The 20,469-nt window shown below is 48.3% G+C and overlaps 1 protein-coding gene across 2 annotated transcripts in view; it reads right to left on the bottom strand.

Moving 5' to 3' along the window:
- ATR (ATR checkpoint kinase) overlaps nucleotides 1-20,469 on the bottom strand; it is a 243,727-nt gene that overhangs the window by 7,910 nt on the left and 215,348 nt on the right. For both annotated transcript variants that reach the window (XM_068109426.2, XM_078772919.1), the window contains 2 exons: nucleotides 10,328-10,478; nucleotides 5,910-6,060 (listed from right to left, as the gene is read on the bottom strand). In XM_068109426.2, coding sequence (XP_067965527.2) covers nucleotides 5,910-6,060; nucleotides 10,328-10,478 — 302 coding nt within the window. The remainder of the gene's footprint in view (nucleotides 1-5,909; nucleotides 6,061-10,327; nucleotides 10,479-20,469) is intronic.

Here is a 20,469-nt window from a genome sequence, read left to right as displayed (position 1 = left end):
TGGTGAGGAGCTCGGGTGTGCCAAGGAAGGACTTTGCACGACAGAGGATGCCCAGTCGGCGACTGGCTTTGGAGGCCAGCTTGGAAATGTGGTTTTCCCAGGAAAGATCATGGCAGATAGTGAGACCAAAGAACTTGAGTGGCAGAACTTATTGGAAAGGATTGTTGAGAAAGTAGATTGGAGGGTTGTCCAGTCGGTCTTTTCGGAGAGACAACAAGACAAGACAATCCCTGGTGTTGGGCTAGCGGCTAGGGTGCCGGCTTTAGGATCCTAGGATCCTGGGTTCGAATCTCGGTCGATCGCCGAATTAACGCCAGGGGGGTTGACTCAGCCTGTTCATCCTTCCGAGGTCGGCTAATTGAGTACCAGTTCACTGGTAGTAATTCCCTGTTTGTCGTTGAAGGCGGCAAAAAGGGTTGGCGTCAGGAAGGGCATCCGGCCGTAAAACATTGCTTCAAAAAAAGGGGACCAAAAAAAACAACAACTACCACGGTCCCCGAAAAGGCCAACCCCCGCTTTGCGGGGGAAAATGGCCTCTAAACGGTGGTTTTTTTATAGTAAGAGTGTGAGATTTGTCAGGATTGAAAGACATGTTCCACTTGTTTGACCAGTCTGTGATTTTGTCCAGGTCTGCAGAGAGTGAGGAGGCTGCAGACTGCCGATCTGAGGGATAAGGAATGGAGCGGCAGAGAGTGGAGTCATCAGCAAAGAGATAGAGAGGATTTTCCAGAGAGTCGGAGAGATCATTGATGAAGACCAGAAAAAGCACAGGGCCCAGAACACTACCTTGGGAACTCCAGCCTGAACAGGAAGGGGAGATGAGAGAAATCCATTCAGGGCCATACGTTGACTACGACCAGAGAGGAAGTCCGCATGCCATCCATGGAGATTTCCATGGATACCATAGGAGGAGAGTTTGGTGAGCAGAGCGGGGTGCCAGACTGTATCGACGGCACGAGATATGTCAAGGGAGTCAGCTCTGATTTCCTTTTTGACATTGAGGACCTCCATCCATTGTTGAGACAGCAGAAGCAGCATGTCCAGAGTAGAATCACCTGGTCTGAATCCAAATTGATGATCCGAGATCAAGCCATTGGAGGAGAGGAAGGATTTACTATCCGAAGCAATGATGGATTCCATGACTTTGCTGATGATTTGGAGAAGGCTGATTGGTCTGTAGTTGCAAGGATTTGTTTTTGCACATTTTTTGTGTAAAGCGGTAAGGTTGGCTGATTTCCAAGTGAAAGGCAGATGACATTGAGCAAAAGAGAGGGTGAAGCGGACAGAGAGAGGGTGTGAAAGAGCAGCACAGCAGGATTTTAGGACCGATGGGCTGATGCCGTCTGGTCCAGTTGCAGAATCAGAGTTGAGGATTGACAGAAACTTGTCCACCTTGTCAGGAGAGAAGGACACAGAGTCCAGGAGCAGCTGGGTTCGACTGGGTACGGTGGGTGCAGAGAGAGATGGGTTTGGGACACAAGATTTTGAGGCAAACACAGAGGTGAGGCATTCAGCTTTTTCATGTGCGGAGTCAGCTGTGTAGCCATTTGAAGTGAGGGAGGGGATTGAGGGGGGACAAACACCAGAAACAGATTTGACCAGACGCCACCAGGATTTGGAAGAGGGAGACAGGTTTGAGAGTCCAGTCTTGAGAGTATAGATATATATTGTTTCCTTGCTCTCCTGAGGGTAGACACACACTTGTTCCGAGCTTTGTGAAAGGAAATGAGATTGCCTTCCGTTGGATTGCCTTCCACGAGATGAAGGCAAGTTCTTTCAGGGCAACTGCCTCACCACAAGATTCCGTGTACAATGGACGGGAGGAAGGGTATGACAACTGAAGACGAGATGGGATAAATCTGTGCATGAGAGAGAGCAATTTGGTTTGGAAGAATTCCCAGGAAGAATTGATGTCAGTGGAGATGGGAGACCAGTCCAGATGATTGATGGCTTCTTGAAGACCGTGCCAGTCGGCCTGAGTGAAATCCCAGACTCGTCGGTGCTGAGGAGGCTCTCTGAGAATGGCCAGAGAGATGTCCACTTTAACAAGCACATGATCAGATGAGCCGATTGGAGCAGAAGAAGAGCAGCAGACATTTGCAGGGAAGTTTGTCATAACCAAGTCTGGAAGAGAAGATACTCCATTGCCTGAGATCCGGGTGGGGAAATTGACAGATTGTGTCAGTCCCAGTGAGTCGCAGAAGTCCTTTGCTGAGGAGCCATGGCTGGTGAGAGAGGTACCCACACCCAGCCAACTGGCATGGTGACAATTGAAATCACCACATATGAGGAAGAGAGAGTTGGGATGGGTAGATAGAAGTTGGTCCATGTTATCACACAGCGAGATGTAGATTGAGTCATCACTGTTTGGTGGATGGTACAGAACACATATGAACAAAAGGTGGGAGCGGAGAGGAAGCCGTATCCAGAGGTACTCCAGGGGGTGAGGTGGAGAGAGGGCAGTGTAGGGAGAATGAGGAAGAGAGTTTTTGATAAAGATAGCAACCCTACCTCCAGGACGAGGCTCAGGTCTACCATACCGGAGGAGGGAGTAACCAGGGAGAGATATTAAAGAATCAGAGATATCTTGAAGGAGGAAAGTTTCTGTTAAGCAGATCAAGTCTGGTTTGTCAGAAGTAACCTGTATGGAGAGATCAGTCAGGTTTGAGTGAAGGCTCCGGATGTTTGAGGTCCATAACGTTAAGGAAGAGGAAGGGGCAGGGGGAGCATCAGATACAGGTCAGGGGAGGGGTCGGGTAAGATAAGGAAGAGGAGGAGGAGGAGGAGGTAGTGAGAGCTGTTGATAGTGTGTCAGAGATTTCAGAAGGGCTAGGAGAAAGGGAAGGACGAGAAGGACAAAGGGTTTGATGGTGATTGGATGAATCATTGGATTGGATGATGATCTTGAAAACGCTGACAATTTACGGTGAACAGTCACGTGATCAGGGGTCAAGACAACCTGCAGTAGATTCGGCAGGTTAAGCCATGTCTGCCATAATAGTCACAGTGAAACCACGTCACCTACGTCGCACACCACACCCCAAACCACATCAGTGAATGGCCCAAATCTCCACAGGAAATGCGAGCCTAGAATGGACACAAAATTCAGATCAAATACAACAGGTGATTACCAAACTACCTGTCTGGATTACAATGGCAAATGTCCCAATTTACTAACAGGGTTAAATATACTAAAACCGAGCCTTTAACTCGTCTAGTACGATACTTAACTCAACCCAACTGGAGGCTCACAATTGGTAGAGCTGAACAGTGTTACACTGTGGTGAATGGCATTGAAAAACTACAACTACCTACAACCACTACGACAACAACCCAAATTATTCTCACCTTGTGGGGTTGGCCAGAGAAAAAGTTTGGCCTACGTCTTTCACGAACAGACCAGCCAGGTCTATGTCGGACTGAACATGGCTGAATTTTTTCAGGGTGCTGGCGATAGCTCGCCTACTCTTCGTGAAGGACACTGAGTGATAATTAATGTCCAACAACATTTAATGTCCAAGAGGGGACGCCAAGAGGGGGCGTTCAGAATCCCGGCGTGCGAACAAGGATCCCGGCGTGCGAACAAGGATCCCGGGGTGCGAACAAGGATCCCGGCGTGCGAACAAGGATCCCGGCGTGCGAACAAGGATCCCGGCGTGCGAACAAGGATCCCGGCGTGCGAACAAGGATCCCGGCGTGCGAACAAGGATCCCGGCGTGCGAACAAGGATCCCGGCGTGCGAACAAGGATCCCGGCGTGCGAACAAGGATCCCGGCGTGCGAACAAGGATCCCGGCGTGCGAACAAGGATCCCGGCGTGCGAACAAGGATCCCGGGGTGCGAACAAGGATCCCGGGGTGCGAACAAGGATCCCGGGATGCGAACAAGGATCCCGGGTGCGAACAAGGATCCCGGCGTGCGAACAAGGATCCCGGCGTGCGAACAAGGATCCCGGCGTGCGAACAAGGATCCCGGCGTGCGAACAAGGATCCCGGCGTGCGAACAAGGATCCCGGCGTGCGAACAAGGATCCCGGCGTGCGAACAAGGATCCCGGGGTGCGAACAAGGATCCCGGGGTGCGAACAAGGATCCCGGGATGCGAACAAGGATCCCGGGTGCGAACAAGGATCCCGGCGTGCGAACAAGGATCCCGGGGTGCGAACAAGGATCCCGGGATGCGAACAAGGATCCCGGGTGCGAACAAGGATCCCGGCGTGCGAACAAGGATCCCGGCGTGCGAACAAGGATCCCGGCGTGCGAACAAGGATCCCGGCGTGCGAACAAGGATCCCGGCGTGCGAACAAGGATCCCGGCGTGCGAACAAGGATCCCGGCGTGCGAACAAGGATCCCGGCGTGCGAACAAGGATCCCGGCGTGCGAACAAGGATCCCGGCGTGCGAACAAGGATCCCGGCGTGCGAACAAGGATCCCGGCGTGCGAACAAGGATCCCGGCGTGCGAACAAGGATCCCGGCGTGCGAACAAGGATCCCGGCGTGCGAACAAGGATCCCGGCGTGCGAACAAGGATCCCGGCGTGCGAACAAGGATCCCGGCGTGCGAACAAGGATCCCGGCGTGCGAACAAGGATCCCGGCGTGCGAACAAGGATCCCGGCGTGCGAACAAGGATCCCGGCGTGCGAACAAGGATCCCGGCGTGCGAACAAGGATCCCGGCGTGCGAACAAGGATCCCGGCGTGCGAACAAGGATCCCGGCGTGCGAACAAGGATCCCGGCGTGCGAACAAGGATCCCGGCGTGCGAACAAGGATCCCGGCGTGCGAACAAGGATCCCGGCGTGCGAACAAGGATCCCGGCGTGCGAACAAGGACCCGACGTGCCAAACAGACAATCAATCCCCACACATTCTCCTGCAGCAGCTATTTTATACAAGTGAATACTGGATGACTTTGTGGAGAAGGTATGAACGCCTGCTTAAATTATTCCCTAAATAGTGATGTTCATACAAGAACTAATGCCATAAAAGAAAAACCTCATAAATGAAAGCTTTTAAAAAAAATTTTCTTCCAATTTTTTAACTTTCTGCAGAAGAAGGAAAATATTTTTGTGAAGACCAGTGTTAGGATGTGTAAAAAAAACATTCCCCAATCATACAAATTATTTCACATTTTCCCTCGAAATAGTTTTGCATTGCGCACATTTCCTTTTAACCAGTGGCAGCAAGTGGTTAGGCTCGATTGGGGCCTATTCGTGTTCCCATCTGAACCCCTGAATCATGAATGAATGAATAAATGATCGTTTTAAGGCCATTTTCCCCGCTAGAACGGGGGTTAGCCTTGCGGGCCCCATGACAAACATGGTTCCCTGTTTGAGGCAATGTTGTTATGGCCGGATGCCCTTCCTGACGCCAACCCTTGGTCACGCTCTTACGATGCGCAGGGATACGGTGGACCTATTCTAAATCGGAGTACACACCGGGATCATTCATCCCAGCAAGCTGGTACTCAATTTGCCGACCTCGGAAGGATGACAGGCTGAGTCAACCCCCCTGGCGTTAATTCAGCGATCGACCGGGATTCGAACCCAGGATCCTAGGATCCCAAGCCGGCACCCTAACCGCTAAGCCAACACCGATGGAACCCCTGAATCATGATGGAGTTAAAATCCCATTTACCGAACATGGTTCTCCATCGACTACGAATGTCCTTGGGATTCATGGAAAATTATCCTCCTTGTGATCTAAGTGCATGTCCACCATGATCCTGTGATCAATATGGAAATGACACCATAGCAGTGCCATGTCAACATGTTCACTTTCAATTTCATTTACAACTTCATGACAATCACCTTTTATTAATCTCACACCTGAAGATGCCGGCTACCTGGCGTTTGCGTGTTGCTCTACTCTCCAGCATGTTTATGTTTACTCTTGTTGTGCAAGTCCAGTGTTTACCAGGAAGTGGGATCCGGGAAGTTACGAAGAAACCACTCATAGAAGATGGGTGGGTAGTGCGGCAGGATTTCGGTGCGGAAGTAGCTCAACTTCGCATTGGTGTCCTTCACTTGAGAAAGCTTTCTGAGGCGGACGCTGGAAAGCCCAATGCCTGCAAGGTACATAGCCAGCCAATCATCATCACCGTGGAGGTTGAGTAGGAATGGGGAAGGCGATAGAAGATGGGGTAGGAAAGGGAAAGGACATTGTATTGGGAGGAAAAAGAAAAACAGGGAGGGATAGATCACACCATGGAGGTAAAGTTCCACCATTTTGCATATTCAACATGTGCATGGTCCTCAAACATAAAGAAAGAGGTAGGTGGAGCGAAACTTGAACAAACTTCATAACACTAACTAACACGGCATGGGTAGTGGCATTCCGAACACGAACTCGTTTTGTCTTGATAACAGATTCTGAAAGGAAAGAGAATCAAGATAAAACGCTTCACACAATAATGATGAGTGGATAATGCGATAGTTGCGATACGATGATTCGAATAAAACCAAAATAATCACCTCAAATTACTTTTGTCTACGACTACAATTAAACTTTCTTTTTCTTCATTCCCTAACATTTAGACGAATGTCTTGTGTCCCCAACCCCTCATTCTCTGTCGTCTACCCATCCTGTCGAACGCAACTGCTCCTTGACTCTGTATCTTTACCTCTGTCACAGAAAGTGGATGGAGGTTATGTTTTCATCCCTGTCTGTGAGCAGGATATCTCGAAATTTGCGTACGAATTCAGACGAAATTTGGTGGAGATGTTGGGTGCGTGACAAGGACGAAATGATTAGATTTTGGTGAAGATCAGCATCTGGATCTGTGAATCTTTTAAGTGATTCTTCACCATTGAGAGATGGGGCCAAAAACGATACATAGCAGGACATGTCAAAAAGTTGGTGGATGAGTTTGGTAGGTGAAGAGAACAAGCCGATTAGATTTTGGTTCAGGTCATTGGGATCAAAATTTGGGATCATCATTGTTTTTGGGATCAAAAACATTGGGATCATCATTGGGATACAAAACGTAAACTGTTCAGCCTGGTGGCGGTATGCGCTCTACCGAGTGCACTTCTAGTTTCCATCTGAGAAGGTGGAGAAGGTTCTTTCAACCGATGACTGACTCTGACTCTGCTACTGCTGGACCGGATGACATCAGCTCACATGTCCTAAAAACCTACTCTACTGCTCTTGCACATCCTCTTTCTGCCCTTTCCACCCTGTCATCTGCTTGAAAATCCACCAACATCACTGCACAACAGAAAAGGTGAAAAAACGGATCCCCTCAACTACAAACAGGTCACTTATTTCCAATCATCAGCAAGATCATGGAATCCATCATCACAGCTGATGTGAAATCATTCCTTTTTTCCAACAACCTCATCTCACATCACCAGTTTGGTTTCAGACCAAGTCTCTCCACCTTCGACATGCTGCTTCTACTCATTCAACAACGGATGGAGGCCCTCAATGTCAGACATGAGAACATGGCCGTCTCTCTGAACACGTCGTGCCTTTGATAGTCTGGCATCTCGCTTGCTCTCCAAACTCTCTGCCTATGAAATCCAAGACCAACTCCACACATCGCTTAATGACTTTCTCTATTCTCATGGCCAACGTGTGGCTCTCAACGGAAAGCTTTCATCTCCTCTCCCTGTCAAGGCTGGAGTGCCCCAAGGCAATGTTCTGGGCCCAGTCCTATTCCTCATCTTTAGCAATGACCTATCTGGCTCTCTGGAAAATCCTTCCGGTTTTGGCCTCCGCTTCTGTTTTAAATCCTTCCGGTTTGGCCTGGGTCTCACTATCAGCCATGATCTTTCTTGGGCAAATCACATTTCAATGTTGACCTCCAAAGTTAGCTGCTGGCCGAATGGCCATCCTCCGTCATGCGAAGTCCTTCCTTGGCACACCTGAACTTCAATCCACCAACAAGGCTTTCATCCTCAGCTTCATGGAGTAATGCTCTCCAATCTGGGCTGGCACCCTGCTTCACATCTTGCACAGCATAATGCCATGGAAACCAAGGCCTTCAAGATCATGGGAATCTCCCGTGATGAAGCCGAGTCTATGGGCCTATCACTTTATCATCACAAACAGGTCATTGGTCTCTGTTTTCTAACCTGCTTTCTGGTCTTGCACCCCCTGCTCTTTCCTTGTTTTGTCCCCACCCACAAGGTTTCTGCAGGGTGCACATGGTCCGCCACGGTCGACCCCCTTTTGGTGATGCCACCTAAATCCAGGATCACTGCTCACCTCCACTCATTTGTTCCTCTTTTTTCCCCACCTGTGGAATAAACTTCCACATCCTCCTTAATATCATTCTTCCGTCCAGGTCTTCAAGACAGCTGTTCACCATCTCAGATAGTCCCCAATCCAAAACCATGATCTTTTTTACCCTAGTTGAACCCACCCCACCCCCCAACTATTGTTTCTGTACCCATTTTAACCACCCCCTGCATTCTCCCCTTCGCCCCTCATCCTTACCCACATCCCTTGTTGTCCGTCTTCCTGCATTTTGTCCTTCAACTCCGCTGTTGGTGTTTCCCCCTTATCTTTCTGCTGTCCCTTTTGATCTGTTGCATCCTGATTTATTCTGTGTTCTCAGTCTTCCACGAGCCTTGGCTCTATCAAGGGAAGCACAAAGCGCCCCTCCCTTTATACAAGGGATAGTTTATCTGCATCAAGGGAAGCACAAAGCGCAACTCCCTTTATAAGGGATCGTTTCTCTGTATGCAGTTTTAACATGGGGACTGAAAATACGTTTCTCGGCTTCTATTGGACGAAATCCGCTGCAAATTTCAGAAGTAAATGCGCTTTGTACATTGAGGTAATATGTTCCAAATTCCAACAACATCCGTTTATGCTTTCTTGAGTTTTATTTAGAAAACCCTCGAAATCACGTTGGTGTCTGTCCGTCCGTCCGCCCAAAATGTGCTGGCGCTCGTATCTCAAGGACTATACATTGAAACTGGCTGAAACTTGGACAATATACATCGGGTAAATAGGTATAGTTAATGGCTTTCAAAACAAATTCCATCCAAGTGCTATAGTTTTTGCTTGGCTCATAGGGGCGACCCCCAAAAAGTTGGATATCGAAAAAGTTTGGCTCCAGTAGTAATCAATATAGAATGTTTTCTTTGTTCAGGATTGGATTGATACCGTATTTCATGACGAGCACTAGGAGAGATGGTTTACAGTATTGGGTGGGAGTACCATACACATCGTGGGCAATAGGTTGGTTTTTAAGGAGCAGGTGTTTGTAGTAGATTGCAGTAGATCACCACCTATGACGGCCACAACATGAAAATCGAAATACCGCGCTTCGGAGGGAGCAGGGGCCCCGGTCCGGGATGAGTTGTGGTGGGCGAAAGGTAGCGGGGAGGGAGTTTATTTTGGTTAACCACACAATTTTTGCATATTATTGCACAGATACTATATATATGTACTTGTGCGATTACGTGTGTGTGTGTGTGTGTGTGTGTGTGTGTGTGTGTGTGTGTGTGTGTGTGTGTGTTCTGTCAACCACAGTTGATGAAAGAAACGGTAATTAGAGTTCTGTAGAAGATATGTAGCAATTGCTGAGTAAACTCTTCCCTTAAAATGACTCTTCTTCATAGTTTGATGGAAATAAAGCAATATTCAATGCACCGATAAAAATCATTATCAAGGAAGGTTCAAATTCTGACCACTCGATGTGAAATACAACTTTCTTCCACTGCTGCTGTTCTTTTGTCTTCACTCTGTGGCTGCTGGTTGCATCGTTTTCAGGCCGCACGGCTGTCTCTCTGATGCAGTGCTCGTTTTACCAGTCATCTGGTACTCATTTTGTCGCTCTCAAAAGGATGACGGGCTCAGTCGACCAGCCTGATGTTAATTCAACGGTACGACAGGGGCTCAAACTCAAGACCTTAAGATCTTAAGCCAGCCACCTTAACTGCAAAGCGAAAACCAGGCTTTTCCTTCCACTCGATGGAATTCTCAACCTAAAGGAGAACAAATTGCTTTGTAATGAAGAACTAGTCTTGCTGGTGAAGGCCTGTGCAGATCTGCATCGGTGGAAAGGTACAACGATGGAAGGAACGAGTAGGACGTTGATCGACATACGCGAACCCCCACTGCCTCCTTACTTCTCACAACATTCTGTTAAATTCAACAATTTAAAACCGCTTTACATTTCATCTCCAGATTTGAAGTTTATGAATCGTTTTGTGTCGGATGCTGTACATTTTAAATAAGAGCAGCAAGGTCATTGGCTGCAGCAAGGAAACAGATCATGCTAAATCATTAAATATGATGGTCCAAATGTCCACTTGGTTTCTTTGCACAACCGTGTAAGTAAAAAAAAAACATTTGCGCCACGGCAGGTGCACAGTCACCCTTCTCGGTGTGAAGATTGCCGATGATGGAGCGCAGGCCGGTCGTGTTCGGAACCCATTCGATCAGGCCACACTCCTGGTTCAGTGGGATGGCCGCGTACGTGTGGATACCCAACCCACGTCGTCTCGTTTCCGCGTTCTTGCGCAAGAACTGCAACAACAACAACACAACAACATGCATTTTAAGGCCATGTTCCCTGCTAGAGCCGGGGGTTAGCCTTGCGGTCCCCATGACAATCTTCTCCATTTTGCCCTATTTTCTGCATCTCTCCTTGTTAACCCCCTTGCCCGCATTTCTTCTTCCACCATCTTTAGCCAAGTCTTTCTCGGTCTTCCCCGTCCTCTACTTCCTTCTACATTAACTTCCATCACTCTTCTCAACCAGTCACTTTCATCCTTCCTCAACACATGACCAAACCATCTCAACCTGTTCCTCTTCACAGCATCAATCACAGGCAATATTCCCATCATCTTTCGCAATTCATAATTTGTCTTCCTCTCTCTCAACGATACTCCGCACATCCATCGAACCATTCGCATTTCCACCCTTTCCAGCCTTCGTTGCTGCTCTACGTTCATTACCCATGTCTCGCTCCCATAAATCATAACACTTCTCACACATGCAGCATACACCTTTCCCTTCAGCTTCAGCGACACTCTCCTCCTCATCAGCACGCCACTCAGTTCCCGAAACTTCTTCCATGCACATCTCACTCGAGCAACCGTTGCCGAGTCTGATCCACCTTCTCCATTCAGCATGTCTCCGAGGTAGCAAAATGTTTTCACACCTTCCAGCTTCACGCCGTCTCCAAGATCCAACTCAACATTTCCTCCATCTGCAGCTCCCTCTGTGCACACCTTACATTTGAATGTAGCTGCCACACTGGTTAATGACCCTCTCAGACCATTACATTTTTGATGAACCCACTCAGCACACATTGTACATTGAATGGAGTTCACTCCGACACCCTTCCTGCACACAGCACATGGCCACTTCCCAGTTCTTTCCACCTCACCACATGCTTTACCACTTGCCATCACCTTTGTCTTTCCGATATTCACCTTCAGACCTTTTGTCTCCATACATTCCTTCCACTTGTTCATCTTTTCCTTCAGTCCATCCATACTTTCCGCAATCAACACCAGATCATCTGCATACAACAACTCCCACGGTAAACCCTCCTTTACGGTCTGAGCCAGCACCTCCATCACAGCTACAAATAGTAGTGGACTTAGTACCGACCCCTGATGCACTCCCACCTTCACCTCAAACTCACCACTGTTCCCGTCCTTCGTCCTTACAGCTGTGCGTGCTCTTTTGTACATTGCCATCACTACTCTGATCAACCATTCCTCCACTCCTAACTTCCTCAATGCCCATGTCAATACTTTGCGTGGAACCCTATCGAATGCTTTCTCCAGATCAACAAACCCAAAAAACAACTTCTTCCTCTTATCCATGTACTTCTCCTGCAACTGCCTCACAATGAAAAGCGCATCTGTCGTTCCTCTTCCTGGCATAAATCCAAACTGCATTTCGTCGATCTTCACTTTCTTCCTTATCCTCCTCTCCAACACCCTTTCCAATACCTTCATTCCATGCTCCAATAACTTTATCGCTCGGTACGAGCCACACTCCAGAGGGTCACCTTTCCCCTTGTATAGAGGGACGAGGGTACTCAGTTCCCAATCCACTGGAATGCGGCCTTCTTTCACCACCAAATTACAGATCTCTGTCATTCTCTTCACACCCCAACTTCCTGCTGCCTTCAACATATCTCCCACAACTCCCGTCGGCCCTCCCGCTTTTCCACTCTTCATTGCTTTTATCGCTTCCTCAACTTCCTTCTCAGTTATCTTCTCTGCCGGTCCTAAAACTGGGTTACTCTCTATGTTGCCATCCCATTCATTCTCTGTATTCAACAGCATTTCCATATATCTTTTCCATCTTCCTTTAATTCCATCTGGGTCGACAACGATTTGTCCCACCTCATCCTTCAAGCAACTCACCCCCATCACATCACACCTCTCTTTCGCCATCTGATTTGCAATCCTGAATACTGCTTTCTGACCCTCTTGACCTCTGACCCTCTGACCTTCTGAATACTGCAATCCAAGCGTTCTCCGAACATTTTCCTACATGCCTCCTGCGCCTTTGCTACCTCTTTCTTTGCAGCCTTCCTGGCTGCCTTATAACTTTCATGCTCTGCTGTTTCTGCTCCCGTACCCTTCGCCTTCTGCCACTCTTTGAACTTCTTCCTCTTCTCGTCAATCCTCTTTCCAACCTCAACATCCCACCACCATGTTTCCGAGTGCCTCGGTGGTCCTTTTGTCCATCCACATACCTCACCAACGGCTCCCAACAGACTAGCTTTCATTGACATCCAACCACTTTCAAGCTCAACCACATCATCCTCTACCCTACTCAGCCTCTCTTTTAATGCCTCCCTTACTGTCACCTCTTTCAACCTCCACACCTTCATTCTCGGTTGGTACTTCACCCGCCGAGCTCTCCTCGCACCTTTCACCCTTATGTCGCAGACAACCAAGTGGTGCTGTGAAACAGCCTCCTCCCCCGGGATCACCTTTGTGTCCCGGCGGTGCCCCCTATCTCGCCGACGCACCATCAGGTAGTCAACGGTTGTCGTCGACCCACCTGACGTGTATGTAACAAGCTTATTGTCCTCTTTCTGGAACTGAGTATTACAAATCAACAAATCAGCTCCATCAGCAAACTCCAAAATCCTTTCACCTTCTCCATTTCTCACACCATATCCGTAACCCCCATGAACTCCCTCAAAACCATCCATACTCCTTCCCACATGTCCATTCAGGTCTCCTCCCACCACAACAACTTCCTCATCTTTCACGTTTTCCATCAGCTTCTCTATCGCACACCAGAACTTGTCCTTCTCTTCATCGCTTCGACCAACCTGCGGAGCATATCCCGAGATGACGTTCACCAAGAGCTTTCCAATCATCATTTTCACCATCATCAACCTATCACTCACTCTAGTCACACTCACCACACTGTCTACAAACTCCTCAGAAAACAGGACACCAACACCATTCACGCCCTCCGGGCACCCTTGCCACACAAACTTGTATTTCTGTCCCTGCCTACCCTTCACCATTCTCACACCACTTCCCTTCCATCTCGTCTCTTGCACACAACATATGTCCACTCTTCTTCTGACCAATACTTCCACCACTTCTCCTGATCTCCCTGTCATTGTCCCCATTGTCATTGTCCGCAAGAACTGCAAGAATCAAATAATTCCTTCAACTCCTCGTTCGGCCTCAAAAACGCTTACAAGGCCGACAGCTCAGTTTGCCGGTGCTTAACTTCGAGATTTCCTGTTCGTGGGTTCATGCCCCGGTGGAAACAAATCCATTTAATAAAATACCTTTCTGATATAGTACCCAAAAGGACAAATGCATTTGGATTCTGCCGTCCTTCACACGGGGTGTTAAAGGGGGAAATGAAACTATTTCCAAAGCTTACAATTACTCGGGTCTGTTCACTTTGCAATACTGTGGAATGCAAAATGCACCGTTGTGAATATTGTTTTTTTTTGTATGCTGAATCGAGGCTCGTGAAAGAGCTAACATTTACTTCACAAACAAATCAAACAGACAAACAAAATACCCAAAAAGAGGGAGCGGAGGACAAGATGGGGAGAGAAGGGGAAGCACACAACCACAACATTTGAGAGCAGGCAGATGTGTGGGAGGGAGAGGGCTTGGGGGAGGAGGCATGGGAAGGGGGAGGGGGTGGGAGGAGTATAAAACACAAGGACACCAAAGGCTTCCACGACAGAAGTTGGTATTTCAAAAAAGTGGATCTGGGGTGAATTAGCGGGGGTAGAAAAGATCAAGGTTTTGGATTGGGGAAGATAAGAGATGGTGGTGAACAGCTGTTTTAAAGACCTGGAGGGTGGAGTGGGATTGAAGAGAGTGAGGGAGTTTGTTCCAGAGGCGGGAGAAAAGAGGAATGAAGGAGTGAAGGTGAGCAGAAAGTCTTGATTTTGGCAGTTTAACCATAAGAGGGTTGCAGGCAGATCTTGTGCGACCTGTAGGAATATTTGGGGGACAGAGCCCAGAGAGGGCTGGGGGGGGCAAGGCCAGAGAGGAGTCGGTAGAAGACGGAAAGACCACCAACCTGCCTGCGGTGAGTAAGTGAAAGGCCCTCGGAGGTAGCTTCATCACGGGAGATTCCAATGATTCTGAACGCTTTGGTTTCAACAGCGTGAAGACGAGCTAGGTGTGAGGCAGGAGCACCAGCCCAGAGGGGAGAGCAGTATTCCATTGAGCTGCGGATGAAAGCCTTGTATGTGGTGAGGAGCTCAGGTGTGCCAAGGAAGGACTTCGCATGACGGACGATGCCCAGTCGGCGACTGGCTTTGGAGGCCAGCTTGGAAATGTGGTTTTCCCAAGAAAGATCATGGCAGATAGCGAGACCCAAAAGCTTGAGAGACAGAACTTCTTGGAGAGGATTGTTCAGAAAGTGGATGGGAGGGTTGTCCAGTCGGTCTTTTCGGAGAGACATCGTAAGAGTGTGAGATTTGTCAGGATTGAAAGACATGTTCCACTTGTTTTCCATGTCTGTGATTTTGTCCAGGTCTGCAGAGAGTGAGGAGGCTGCAGACTGCCTATCTGCAGGATGAGGAATGGAGCGACAGAGAGTGGAGTCATCAGCGAAGAGATAGAGAGGATGTTCCAGAGTGTTGGAGAGATCATTGATACAAACAACAACAACATGCATTTTAAAATCATTGATGATGATTGATTGATCATTGATGAAGACCAGAAAAAGCACAGGGCCCAGAACACTGCCTTGGGGAACTGCAGCCTGAACAGGAAGAGGAGATGAGAGAAATCCATTCAGGGCCACATGTTGACTGCGACCGGAGAGGAAGTCCGCCAGCCATGCATGGAGCTTACGATGGATACCATAGGAGAGTTTGGTGAGCAGAGCTGGGTATCAGGCCATATCGAAGGCACGTGATATGTCAATGGAGACAGCTCTGATTTCCTGTTTGGCATCCAGGTCCTCCATCCATTGTTGAGACAGCAGAAGCAGCATGTCCAGAGTAGAGTGACCTGGTCTGAAACCAAATTGATGATCAGAGATCAAGCCATTGGAGAAAAGGAAGGATTTCATATCCGAAGCAATGATGGATTCCATGACCTTGCTGATAATTGGGAGCAGGCTGATTGGTCTCTAGTTGCAAGGATCTGTTTTTGCACCTTTTTTGTGTAAAGCGGTAATGTTTGCTGATTTCCAAGATGCTGGCAGATGACCTTGAGCAAAAGAGAGGGTGAAAAGAACAGAGAGAGGGTGAGATAGAGCGGCAGAGCAGGATTTTAGGAACCGTGGGCTGATGCCATCTGGTCCAGTTGCAGAATCAGAGTCGAGGTTTGACAAAAACTTCTCCACCTTGTCAGGAGAGAAGGACACAGAGTCCAGGAGCAGTTGGGTTCGAATGGGTAAGGTGGGAACAGAGAGAGATGGGTTTGGGACACAAGATTTTGAGGCAAACACAGAGTTGAGGCATTCGGCTTTTTCATGGGCAGTGTCAGCTGTGTAGCTGTTTGAGGTGAGGTTTGAGTCGGTTTGAGTGAAATGCCAGACTTGTCGATGCTGAGGAGACTCTGAGAATGGCCAGAGAAATGTCCACTTTAACAAGCAAATGATCACATCAACCGATTGGAGCAGAAGAAGAGCAGCAGACATTTGCAGGGAAGTTTGTCATAACAAAATCTAGAAGAGAAAATACTCCATTGACTGAGATCCGGGTCGGGAAATTGACAGATTGTGTCAGTCCCAATGAGTCACAGAAGTCGTTTGCTGAGGTGCCGTGGCTGGTGAGAGATGAACCCACACCCAGCCAGCTGGCATGATGACAGTTGAAAACGCCACAAATGAGGAAGAGAGAATTGGGATGAATGGATAGAAGTTGGTCCATATTATCAGACAGCGAAATTTAAATTGAGTCATCTCTGTTTGGTGGACGGTACAACACACACACATATGAACAAAAGGTGGGACTTGAGGGTAACAAAGAATGACAATGTGCGTGCTATTTGTGATGAGGCGACGAATGACATCAAAGTAAATCCACAAGAAAAGTTATATGCAAAGAAGATCCACAAATTACCGTTGCAAATTCATCAGTACACCTCTACACGAGCACCCCTCATCACACACAACACATCAAAGTGAGACTCAATTTCCTTCCCGGTTTCGTTAAGCAGTCCTACATTTCCAGCATTGATTGCAGTTCCACAATACCTAATGTTCCTCAGATCCACGATATTAGTATCCCTCGTTTGGTACACCATGTGCTTTACATAAGCCTATCAGAGGGAAATCCAGAAAGGTTATGCCTGGCGAACAAAGTGGCCACAGAATCGGACCATAGATCCAATCCCACTATCATTGAAGTGTTCATTGAGGAAGTCGTGCACTATCGCGCTCCGGTGTGGTGGTGCTCTGTCCTCGGGTTGCAGGTCTGTCAATTGCGTGAATACAAAGTTCTCCGACACATCTAGGTAATTGTCGGACTTTATAGTGGCTTTAGCAAAGAACAATGGCCCAATAACCTGGTCATACATTAGATTAGGTGACAGCACACGCTAACATTTGGGCTCAGGTTTTCGAGACTCATGGCGACGGTCAGAGCCCAAGTTTCTTTTTCTGTTTTTTTTTTTGTATACTGAATCGAGGCTCGTGAAAGAGCTAACATTTACTTCACAAACAAATCGACCAGACAAACAAAATACACAAAAAGAGGGAGCGGAAGACAAGATGGGGAGAAAAGGGGAAGCACACAAACACAACATCCGAGAGCAGGGAGATGTGTGGAAGGGAGAGGGCCCGGGGGGAGGAGGCATGGGAAGGGGGGGGGGGGAGGGAGAAGTATAAAGCACAAGGACACCAAGGACTTCTAGGACAGAAGTTGGTATTTCAAAAAGGTGAATTGAGGTGAAATTAGCGGGGGTAGAAAATATCAAGGTTTTGGATGGGGGAAGATAAGAGATGGTGGTGAACAGCTGTTTTAAAGACTTGGAGGGTGGAGTGGGATTGAAGAGAGTGAGGGAGTTTGTTCCAGAGGCGGGAGAAAAGAGGAATGAAGGAGTGAAGGTGAGCAGAGAGTTTGATTTTGGCAGTTTAACCAAAAGAGGGTTGCAGGCAGATCTTGTGCGACCTGTAGGAATATTTGCGGGACAGAGCCCAGAGAGAGCTGGGGTGGCAAGGCCAGAGAGGAGTCGGTAGAAGACGGAAAGACCACCAACCTGCCTGCGGTGAGTGAGTGAGAGGCCCTTGGAGTTAGCTTCATCGCGAAGAGATTCCAATGATTCTGAATGCTTTGGTTTCAACAGCGCGAAGGCGAGCTAGGTGTGAGGCAGGAGCACCAGCCCAGAGGGGAGAGCAGTATTCCATTGAGCTGCGGATGAAAGCTTTGTATGTGGTGAGGAGCTCAGGTGTGCCAAGGAAGGACTTCGCACGACGGAGGATGCCCAGTCGGCGACTGGCTTTGGAGGCCAGATTTGAAATGTGGTTTTTTCAGGAAAGATCATGGCAGATAGTGAGACCCAAAAGCTTGAGTGACAGAACTTCTTGGAGAGGATTATTCAGAAAGTGGCTGGGAGGGTTGTCCAGTCGGTCTTTTCGGAGAGACATCGTAAGAGTGTGAGATTTGTCAGGATTGAAAGACATGTTCCACTTGTTTGCCCAGTCTGTGATTTTGTCAAGGTCTGCAGAGAGTGAGGAGGCTGCAGACTGCCGATCTGAGGGATGAAGAATGGAGAATGGAGCGACAGAGAGTAGAGTCGTCAGCAAAGAGATAGAGAGGATTTTCAAGGGAGTCAGAGAGATCATTGATGAAGACCAGAAAAAGCACAGGGCCCAGAACACTGCCTTGGGGAACTCCAGCCTGAACAGGAAGAGGAGATGAGAGAAACCCATTCAGGGCCACACGTTGACTACGACTAGAGAGGAAGTCCGCCAGCCATGCGTGGAGATTTCCATGGATACCAAAAGAGGAGAGTTTGGTGAGCAGAGCGGGGTGCCAGACTGTATCGAAGGCACGTGATATGTCAAGGGAGACTGCTCTAATTTCCTGTTTGGCATTGAGGACCTCCATCCATTGTTGAGAAAGCAGAAGCAGCATGTCCAGAGTGGAGTGTCCAGGTCTGAAACCAAATTGATGATCAGAGATCAAGCCATTGGAGAAGAGGAAAGATTTCATATCTGAAGCAATGATGGATTCCATGACCTTGCTGATAATTGGGAGAAGGCTGATTGGTCTGTAGTTGCTGGGATCTGTTTTTGCACCTTTTTTGTGCAAAGCGGTGATGTTGGCAGATTTCCAAGCAGATGGAAGATGACCTTCAGCAAAAGAGAGGGTGAAGAGAACAGAGAGAGGGAGTGAAAGAGCGGAAGAACAGGATTTTAGGACCCGTGGGCTGATGCCGTCAGGTCCAGTTGCAGAATCAGAGTCGAGGGTTGACAGACACTTTTCCACCTTGTCAGGAGGAAAGGACACAGAGTCCAGGAGCAGCTGGGTACGACTGGGTACGGTGGGTACAGAGAGGGATGGGTTTGGGACACAAGATTTAGAGGCAAACACAGAGTTGAGGCATTTGGCTTTTTCACGTGCGGAGTCAGCCGTGTGGCCATTTAAGGTGAGGGAGGGGATGGAGGGGGAACAAACACCAGAAACAGATTTTACCAGACGCCACCAGGATTTGGAAGAGGGAGACAGATAAGAGAGTTCGGTCCTGAGAACGGAGAGATATTGTTTCCTGGCTCTCCTGAGGGTGGACACACACTTGTTTCGGGCTTTGTGAAAGGAAATGAGATTTCCTTCCATTGGATTTGCTTTCCAGGAGACGAAAGCATGTTGTTTCTGGGCAATAGCCTCACCACAAGATTCCGAGTACCATGGACGGGAGGAAGGGTATGACAACTGAAGACGAGAAGGGATAAAACTGTGCATGAGAGAGAGCAATTTACTTTGGAAGAATTCCCAGGATGAGTTGATGTCAGAGGCAGTAGAGATGGGAGACCAGTCCAGATGATTGATGGCTGCTTGAAGACCGTGCCAGTTGGCCTGAGTGAAATGCCAGACTCGTCGACGCTGAGGAGGCTCTCTGAAAATGGTCAGAGAGATGTCCACTTTAACAAGCACATGATCAGAAGAGCCGATTGGAGCAGAAGAAGAGCAGCAGACATTTTCAGGGAAGTTAGTCATAACCAAGTCCAGAAGAGAAGATTCTCCGTTTGAGATCCGGGTTGGGAAATTGACAGATTGTGTCAGTCCCAGTGAGTCACACTGGGTTCCTGATACAGTCCTAGTTCCTGATATTATGTCTGATACCCTTCCCCAAAACATAGACGGATGACTTGTCTGAGAAAAGCTGAGCCGCACAAATCAGTCTTCTTTGTCTACGTGTCCCAAAATGTGCACTGCAAACACCCTGTGCCAAGTGCGGTCGTCTGGCATGAACACCTGCACCAGGTGAACCTTGTACGCAAACGGTCACAGTCACGTGTGCAGAACTTGATGTACCGTTGAGCCGGGTAGCTGTAGCTCCTTGGCGGCAATCCAAATGGACTTTTGGGGAGTGTGCTCAAATGACTCTCAAACGTGTTCAACATCATAACCGCTTGTGCCCGATGGCCGTGCCCCTTTTCTCTTCAAGATGCTACCCGTTTCCATAAACGTTTCGTTGCACTCCCGAATCATTTCTCTCAATGGTGGCTGCCATCCATCCTGAACCTTTGTCGAACCTGTGTAGCTGATTTCATCTCTATAAACAAGGAAGCACACCGCTTTTTCGTGTAGGGACACTCTTTGCAGTAAATGTGACATCACGTGTCACAGGACATACCTGGAAATTAAAACAAATAATCAATACAACGTTGAGAAATGTTTTTTCACACGTAGCAAACCCCATTGTTGTATCCCATTTAATTATCTCTGTATTACGGTTTGAATTTGGAACGGTAATTTGTGGACACGAGATACGAGAAACCCGACGGCCTTCCTTGGACATGTGCTCAAGCTCGATATAAACAGGATACTAAGCAGCCCCGTCAAGGTTCCCCACCGTGCCACTAAGTACAGATATCC

Source organism: Myxine glutinosa, chromosome 2 (assembly GCF_964187855.1).
Source record: "Myxine glutinosa chromosome 2, kmMyxGlut1.1, whole genome shotgun sequence".
Classification (NCBI taxonomy): domain Eukaryota; kingdom Metazoa; phylum Chordata; class Myxini; order Myxiniformes; family Myxinidae; genus Myxine; species Myxine glutinosa.
Note: the sequence above shows the minus strand (reverse complement) of the source record. Positions and strands in the feature narration are given on the sequence as shown.